An 8,643-nucleotide genomic window follows, 5' to 3' on the forward strand; every position below is an offset into this window, starting at 1 on the left:
ACTGGAAAAGATTTGTTTATGAAAATATAAATAAAGATTGATAAAAATTGTTCAAGATTGGTGAAGATCGGTAAAATTAGACATGATTGCAATTCATTGAGAGATTTGATTAGCAAATGTTGAAAAAGATTGGTGAAAATTGGCGAAATTTAAAATGACTCGTAGTAGTCATGATAGTGTCTACCCCCCAGCACGAGCCGTAATATTTTTGAGTTTATTTTTATGAAAAGGAATTCGATGAAAATTTTAATTTTATAATTAATGTTCTATTGTAAAAAAAAATCTTAAACGTACTCAGCAGGGGTCCGATTACCCCCCTGAAGTGTTACCCCTAAAAAAGTAATTTATGCAAAGTTTCACATCCTTATGACATCATATAGCAGTAATGTGAGAAGGGGGTAGAGGGGGTTTACCGCCCTGTGATATTGGCGAGAAGAAATTTTTACGCCGAAATTATTCGAATTTGCTAGGGATTTTCGCCAAAAAAGTGAAGAGCAAAAAAAAAACAAAATTTGGTATTCAAATTAGAGAATTTTTAGTTTTTGAAAATTTCAAACAATGAGACCATTATTATGTCCAGCATACACAGCGTCCAAGCGAAGGGATGCGTTAAATATATCCTATTTATATATCCCTAAAGCAATAGCTGATATAAATAGCTAGCTAGCACACGCACACAAGGATGTGCCTGAACTTTACATCTCTGTCTGTGATTCTCTAGACCCAAAACGCAAAGAAAAATGATTTAAATGCCTATAATAATAGTTTATTCGTTCATTCATTAATTATGAGTAATTTAACACAAAGCTTGTTTATTTTGCTGATTTTATCATGCTAATTAAAGGCGATGCATATGTCCTTTCAATATCTTATCTTAAGACTTTATTTTATGGCCCAATGAGTGACTTTATTTTTTCTGCTCGCCCATCGATCGAAAAGCACACGAATTGTGAAAAAATAAATAAGCTCGAACCCAGCAACAAAACTAAAGCCCAGCAACAAACCCAATATGCCGCCGAATGAAGCTAAAAAAATGAAACGTAATTGACGTCATTGCAAGTCGACGAAATGTCATAGAAATGTTTCTGTCTACCTAATAAACTAAGCCAATTTTGATATATATCCTTTCGATAATGTGTTGAAACGAGATCACCGAAAAAAACGGTAAGAGAGGTGTGATCGGTGATATTAATGCCCTTGCTGAAATGAAAAAAGTTTTATATGAAATCGGCATGGAACTAAAAGAGGTAAACTGAAATAACATTGAAAACATACAATAGTCCCATTCGTGAAAACGAATATGAACGATTTAGGTGTGCCGATGTAATCTCAGTAGGATATTGATTTAGTTGGCAATCAGGAAGGCAATTACATGGTGTATGTTGTATACTTGGTTCAGCCGTTCCAACAATCGTTTTATTTAGTCCAGGCAATGCTCCAAAATATATTGGCCGATTTTCCCGTGCGCATTCCATTTCGTTCATTTCACATACACGATAGGAACCGTTGTTGGGTAAAAAGTATGGTACACATCCGCACAATCGATAAGCAATTTCCGTTCGACATTCAGCCAAACAATTCACATAGGAATAGCGTTGCATATGACTGAGACGATGTTCATCATGAAAATAGCAATACCTTGCATCCGGCGATAAACTACGAACGGCAGACGTGCTGTATGTTGTTTCTGGATAGACCATCACAAATGCAATCATTTTTCTACTTATTGCTTTCGTTTCAGCATTATCATCGGGAAAATCGTATGGGTCATGTACTAATACACGAACTCCGTAGCTACTGAAGAAACTGCTGTGATAATCATCGCTCATTGGAGTTAAAATAACGGTTAAACCAGTTTGATAGCCACACGACGATGTTCGACGTGGCTCTTTTGGCCTTTTCTGAGCAACTTTACTGTAGAGAGATAATGAAAAATGTTTATGACTAATAAAGCTTAATTGGAATATTTAATCGTTGAGTGCATGACTTTGTTTTCGACCAAATCTTTTGAACCGTAGCTTTTCTAAGCCATATAACTTACAAATTGATGAAAATAGTTAATCCCTAATCCTATGAACTTACGGTGCAAAATTGTTCGTCGTCAATCCGTAGTAGTTAAATGAACAGCAAATTCCTTCAATTGTATTAATCGATTGAAAAATTTCCTCGCAACGCGACTCAGTGCCTTTCCAGCGGCAATTTTTCAATAAATCTGTACACTTTGGCTTCAGGACGCTGGTCAAATTAACGACACTCATTTGGTTTGTTTGTAAAATATTGTGCAACAGATTGTAATCTTCTTTACGAGCTTCTCCAACACCCTGAAAATGTAAGACCAATTGAAACAGTTTCGAGAGCCTGTCGGCTGACACATCACTTGGTCGTTTCATATTTAGTGCCAAGCTCATTGCTGTTCTTGCCGATATGCTGTTCATACTGCAAATAGTAACTGCCGGAAAGGGTACGTTCGATATCGGGTAATGAGTACTTTCGATTACAGTAATAGTTGGCGTTTCTAAATTCAATTGCCATGAAATGTACAAGAGAACAGCTGCCACTACTGTTGCTATAACAACAATTAAAATCCAAGCAATGCTGCAGTTGAAAGAAATGCGATTACACATCAATTTTAATAAGAATTTATAACATTCATTCAATTTACCGCTCCCATTTTGTTGAATCTTCACGCACAATATGATTATATCCATGTAGTGCTGTATTTGATGCAAATTCTTTGAATCGTCGTGCAAGACATGATTCTTCTGGCACAGTTTTTGTACATTTTCCAATTTTCGATTGAGAGTTCACGTGGACTTTTTTCACTTTCATCCATTTGCTTTGAACTCGACCCGAAATAGTTTGAACGGACGTTACTTTTACCATTTTTTATTTGAACGACAATGTTCCGTTCTGACCAAGTATCACACGACATGTGGATATAATGATAAATGAAATTGACCATATTGTTCTAACTTTTATTGACTCATTAACGACCAAGCATAGTAAATAGGTGATAAGATCAATTTTATCGAGTGCGCAGTAACCATACGTTCCACTGAAATGATTTTTTTGTTCGTATGAAAACTTTGAACTACTGACCAGAAAAAAGCGTTCTGGTGTAACTACTGACACACACGATATATTTAACGGTATAAACTTTCATTGATAAACTCTTATTGCCCCATTTTTGATAGTTGATAAGAATCTAGAGCTCATTTGGTCGATAAGGACGAGAAAGGTAGTCATTATGTATCCAAAGAAATAATTCCATGTGAAAAGGTTAAACAGCATGGAAATTACAATAATAATAACATGGCCATTAGTCTAGCAACTGCATTTCGTTAATTCGTTATCAATCGTGTCAAAAAATCAACCAATGTGTGAAAAAAGATTTTGAATATTTATTTAAAAAAAATCAATTTCTGTTCATACCGATGTACGGTTAATTACATAAAATCATTCTTACTCTTTAAAATGTTGAATCAATGTACATGTGTAATACAGCAGATCGTTTGGACCTTTTCAATGAATGTAATTCATTTTACAGGAATATCATCTGTCCAAAACGATTTGGCCGTTTCAAAAATTGGAACACTGTGTGCAAAACTCTCGCCATTGCTCAAATACATTGGTGTAAATTCTCGATACGCAATACAAACTCGTCGTGACGTGATATCCGTTCGCAAAACTGAATGTTCGAATTGATAGCGTGGTGATCCATATAAAACGATTAGCGATCGATTTGGCATTGGTATTTTTATTAACATATTGTTGAATTGATTCAAATCATCGTATTTGGCCAATGATGATCTCAAATGCGATGAATATGATTCGACCAATGGTAGATTGTAGCGTTTTACATCTCCGGTGTATCTGAAATGATATGAGCAGAATGGGATAGAGGAATCTTATTAGAATATGCACAAAAAGACACACACCTCACTAGTGTCAACACGGAATCTGATAAACAATTCACCGTAACAACACGTTCGCCCCAGATCCAACAGTCATCTTACGAATAAAAAAGAAAATGTTAACAGACCATTTTCGACTGACTTATCCAATTAGAAACATTATTTTACCGATATGTGGGTCAATTGACGCTCCCTTCTCTGGATCGTATTCCAAAGAACATTGCTCAATCGTTTGGAAATCAGCCAAAAGTGGAACATCTCGAAACCGTTCTTGTACAAATCTCGAATATTCCGGAAAACCTCTAAACGCTCCGTGCGCCAATTTCATTTTCTTAAAATTCGTTTTGGGCCCATAATTCTATGCATGAAAATGTAAACAAATAATTATCAGAACAAAAATCATTTGGAATTGCACTGAAATCTCATTTCTCACCTGTTTGCGTCGGCCACTTTGAGATATGTCCCATGGTAGGCCATCAATCCCCTTCATTAATGCATTTTCTTCGACCGGCGAAATAAAGTCCGGCAATACAAAAACACCTGGGAAATCAATGCCGGTTTGTTTATCGTGGTCCTTAACATGAGATTCAATGGTGGCGGTAACATCGTGACCAACATAGATTTTATTGCATTTATAACAAAATACGTAATTGTCCAAATTCTATCGGAAGAAAACAAGTCATAAAACATAATAAACTTAAAAATGCTCTGTCTATTGTAAACATAACGTGTTCATGACAGACACTTACTTTGTATTCAGTTATAAATGGTTTCTCTTCGAAATTAAATTCCTTTTCACATATCAAACAGGTTCGGCAACCTTTGCAACCGCACGCCCGTGGATGATCCATATTTTTATTAATTTCAGTGAAAATCAATTGAATTTTTAAAAATCAGAAAATTCCTTTGCACTGAAGTGTTGACAATTCTCGTGTGTTTATTATTCAGCTGTCAAATAGTGCCGCCAATGCCCTCTGTCGATTGTTTCGAATATGTCAACTCAGTTGAGTTTTCGTATGTTAACTATTGGCAGTTTTGTGTCGTGAGTTTTTTTTTTCATATTCACACTTTGTTTGGCGGCATTTTAGCTTCTTCGTCACAAGAGAGATTACACATACAATTGGTTCGCTTGTGAATAGAAACAACGCATTTTATTTGTTTAAACAAGTATTTTGTGCGAATCGTCATTTTGTCGTGTCAATTCACCGAAAATTAATTAAATTACCATTAATTTTGTGGAAAAGTGAAAATAATTTTTTTTTGCAAATAAATTTTTTATATTTAAAAAAAATTGTGTGACAATGGCACCACGTCGTGTAAAGAAAGCAGCGGCTAGTGCGATTGATGAAGCGGTTGTTGTTGCACCGAATGAAACTGATGCCGAACAAGTAGTAAATAGCAAGCCGACAAAAGGTGGAGCAAAGAAAAAAAAGACCGAAAATTTGTTGAAAAATGATGCACAAAACGAGGCAAATGACAAAAGTTCACCGATTAAGGTTGATGCTAAAGCAAAAAAGACAACAGTGACCAAAAAAAATGCAAAGCAAACGGAACAAATTGAAAGTGCTACAAATGATGAAAATATTGCACCGGTGAAGGTTGAAGCAAAGTCAAAGAAAGCACCAGCCAAGAAAAATCCAAAGCCAACTGAGCAGAATAATGTGACAGAGGAAAAAGAAATCGTTGAGCCAGTTAACGGTGCCAGTGAAGGTGAGAAAAAGACGAGCGCACGAGGAAGAAAGAAAAAGGAAGAAGAATCACCGAAAGTCACTGCAAAAGCCGCACCAAAAGTAGTCGTCAAATCCACACCAAAAGTCGCCACCAAAGCCACTCCAAAGGCTAAAGCCAAGAAGGCCGAACCAAAACCAGAAACAAGCGATGAAGCGGGCCCAAGCAAAGCAGTTAAGAAGAGTACAAGAGTCAAGACCGTTAAACAAGCGACAACAAACGATGACGTGATCAATGAAGTGATTGAACCAGTTCCAGAGACGAAAAGCAGTAAACGTGGTGCAAAGAAAGCATCACCAAAAAAACCGGTTAAAAGTGACCAACCAGCAAAGGGCAAAGGGAAAAAAGTAGCTGACACTGTGAAACAAACAAAGAAATCAGCCAAACACGATGAACAGTTAGATGTTGTTGAGAATGTTGTAGCGAACAATGATGTTGATTCACCAAAAAGTTTCAAACGTAAAGCAGTTGCTGATAAATCAACAGCGAAGAAAGCAAAAGTTACCGTCGATTCGGCTACAGTCGATACTGTCGATGGTTCCAGTGAATCGAAAACAGCGACAAAACGCAAAGCTGTCACAAATGATGAGGCTCAAACAAACAAACAAAACGATGAATTGGTGACAAAGCGTAAAAAATCAACCAAATCGGATGCCAAAGCCGACTCAGCAAAAACAAAAAGGAATCCAACGGCAACGGACCTCTCACAAATCGAATTTGAAGGCGAGAAAGAGTTTTCACTGAAAATTGTTTCATGGAATGTGGCTGGTCTACGGGCATTGATTGGAAAAAATGCTTTTGATTATTTTGAACACGAAAAACCGGACATCATTTGCTTGCAGGTACATATGAAATGAAATCGCATTGGGCTTCTGGTCAATTTATTTGGTATCTTTTTTAGGAAATCAAGTGTTTGGAAGAAGAAGTACCCGCTGAGGCAAAATTGAAAGGCTATCATCCGTATTGGTGTTCAACACCAGGTGCGTTAAAAATCCATGTTTGAAATGTTTTTTATTACATTTTTTTGTATCCAATACATTTAGGTGGTCGCGGTGGTGTAGCCATTTTGTCTAAAATGATGCCGTATCATGTTGATAATAATATTGGCGACGAAGAAATGGATGAAGAAGGACGTATTATTACAGCTGAATATTCCAAATTCATTTTGGTTTGCGTGTATGTACCGAACGCCGGTCGAAAATTGGTCAATTTGGAACGACGCATGCGATGGAACACTCTTTTTGAAAACCATGTGAATAAATTGAAGGCAAAAAAGCCGGTCATCATCTGTGGTGACATGAATGTTGCTCATGAAGAAATCGGTAACAAGCGCTCTTCTTTTAATATGATTTTTTTTTTTTATTTCAAATCATTTCAATGTGATTTTTTATGTATACAGATTTGGCCAATCCGAAAACAAATCGGAAGAATGCTGGTTTCACAGATCAAGAGCGTAATGGCATGACAAACTTGCTTGGACACGGTTTTGTCGATACGTTCCGTGAAATCTACCCGACGCAAGACAAGGCATACACATTCTGGTACGTTAAAAAAAACTAATAAAATGATTCTGATTGATTTTGCATAATCTAACTGATTCTTTCTCGCCAAAAGGTCTTACATGGGAAATGCTCGTCAAAAGAATGTCGGATGGCGTCTGGATTATTCAATCGTTTCAGAGAATTTGAAGTCAAAAGTTGTTGACAGTTTCATACGGCCACAGATCCTTGGTAGTGACCATTGTCCAATTGTATTGACATTAAACATATAATTTGTCAAGCTCATCATTATTCCACTTTGATTGCAACATTTCACAAAGAACAAGTGATAGATTTAACATATAACTGGATCAGTTTCTTACTATCAAGATTTATTTAGTTTAAAAACAGAAAAAAAAGAAACAACAAAATACCAAACCGAATTTCCTGTTTATCGAACATCAGTTGCACACTGTTGTTCCAAAAAATTTGTTTCAATAAAGTACCATTTCCAATATAGAAGATTTTGATGGTGTTTGATTTTCAATACAAGGAGTCAAGACGCTAAAAAAATACAAACAAAAAAAGTCACATTCATTTTTGTTTGTTAAATAAATTTTTTCAGTGTACATATACAATGTTTAAGGCATTTTACAGTTATTTCGTCTTAATTAATAATGGTATGCATTTTATTTTCTTTCCATTTTTTTTATTCAAGAATCATCATCTAAACACTTGAGAAATAGTGTAACATTGCAATGATGTCGTTTAGTCAAAGCTTTGAGAAGAAAAGTGTTGTTCTTTAAATAATTTCTCTCTAAGCAAATCTATGTGTTTTTGTAACAGAATTAGACTAACGAAAATCTAATCTATTGCCTACAATTGACTGTTGTGGAAAAAATTGCATTGATTTTTGTCTACTCTGCGAGGGAAAAATGTTGAAAAATCACTTCAAAAAACAGAACCTAAATTCAATTTGCATATGTTTCTATATGGTATTATCAAACGAAATTCATTATTACGAGGGTTGCTCCATAATTTTTTTTAAAAACATATATAACACAGTTGTTTTTTGTCGAAAATGGTTTTATTGTTTTTCAAAATATTCCCCGAGATGATCGATACACTTTTGCATTCGATGAAACCATTTGTCATAGCATTCGTGCCACTCCGAAACTGATATCTCCAAAACGTGTGTTTTGAACGCTTCAACTGCTTCTTCTGGTGTCGAAAATCGTTGACTACGTAGTTTTTTCTTCACGCTTGGGAACAAAAAAAAGTCATTGGGTGCCAGGTCAGGACTGTACGGTGGATGACCCATCAGTTCGATGTTTTGACCGGTCAAAAATCGAGTAGTTTGAAAAGATGTGTGAGAGCTCGCATTATCGTGATGAAGAATTATTTTGCGACGGTGGTTCTTTTTTCTTATTTCACCAAACACTTCGGGCAAACAAATGGTGGTATACCAATCAGAATTGACGGTCTTACGATCCTCTAGTGGAACGGTTGCCACATGACCACTT

General features: G+C 35.9%; 3 protein-coding genes across 3 annotated transcripts; 1 reads left to right on the forward strand and 2 right to left on the reverse strand.

Annotated features, from left to right (window-relative positions):
- Nucleotides 1-882: 882 nt before the first annotated feature.
- On the reverse strand, nucleotides 883-3,025 carry LOC116337221 (sodium channel protein Nach-like). The gene is made up of 5 exons (XM_031761618.1): nucleotides 2,663-3,025; nucleotides 2,083-2,595; nucleotides 1,276-1,914; nucleotides 1,094-1,200; nucleotides 883-1,025 (listed from the first exon to the last, which is right to left on the reverse strand). The coding sequence occupies exons 1-5, from the start codon at nucleotides 2,881-2,883 to the stop codon at nucleotides 883-885; spliced, it is 1,623 nt and encodes a 540-aa protein (XP_031617478.1). The 5' UTR covers nucleotides 2,884-3,025.
- A 354-nt stretch (nucleotides 3,026-3,379) lies between these two features.
- On the reverse strand, nucleotides 3,380-4,894 carry LOC116337260 (alpha-ketoglutarate-dependent dioxygenase alkB homolog 4). The gene is made up of 5 exons (XM_031761676.1): nucleotides 4,664-4,894; nucleotides 4,348-4,575; nucleotides 4,083-4,272; nucleotides 3,939-4,011; nucleotides 3,380-3,873 (listed from the first exon to the last, which is right to left on the reverse strand). Exons 1-5 carry the CDS (start codon nucleotides 4,763-4,765, stop codon nucleotides 3,537-3,539), a joined length of 930 nt encoding a protein of 309 aa, XP_031617536.1. The 5' UTR covers nucleotides 4,766-4,894; the 3' UTR covers nucleotides 3,380-3,536.
- A 116-nt stretch (nucleotides 4,895-5,010) lies between these two features.
- On the forward strand, nucleotides 5,011-7,644 carry LOC116337259 (recombination repair protein 1). The gene is made up of 5 exons (XM_031761675.1): nucleotides 5,011-6,484; nucleotides 6,544-6,622; nucleotides 6,686-6,964; nucleotides 7,042-7,183; nucleotides 7,257-7,644. Exons 1-5 carry the CDS (start codon nucleotides 5,216-5,218, stop codon nucleotides 7,411-7,413), a joined length of 1,926 nt encoding a protein of 641 aa, XP_031617535.1. The 5' UTR covers nucleotides 5,011-5,215; the 3' UTR covers nucleotides 7,414-7,644.
- The last annotated feature ends 999 nt before the right edge of the window (nucleotides 7,645-8,643 follow it).

The sequence above is a fragment of the Contarinia nasturtii genome, unplaced genomic scaffold (genome assembly GCF_009176525.2).
Source record: "Contarinia nasturtii isolate CC-2019 unplaced genomic scaffold, AAFC_CNas_1.1 Cnas_scaffold_220, whole genome shotgun sequence".
In the NCBI taxonomy this organism is placed as follows: Eukaryota; Metazoa; Arthropoda; class Insecta; order Diptera; family Cecidomyiidae; genus Contarinia; species Contarinia nasturtii.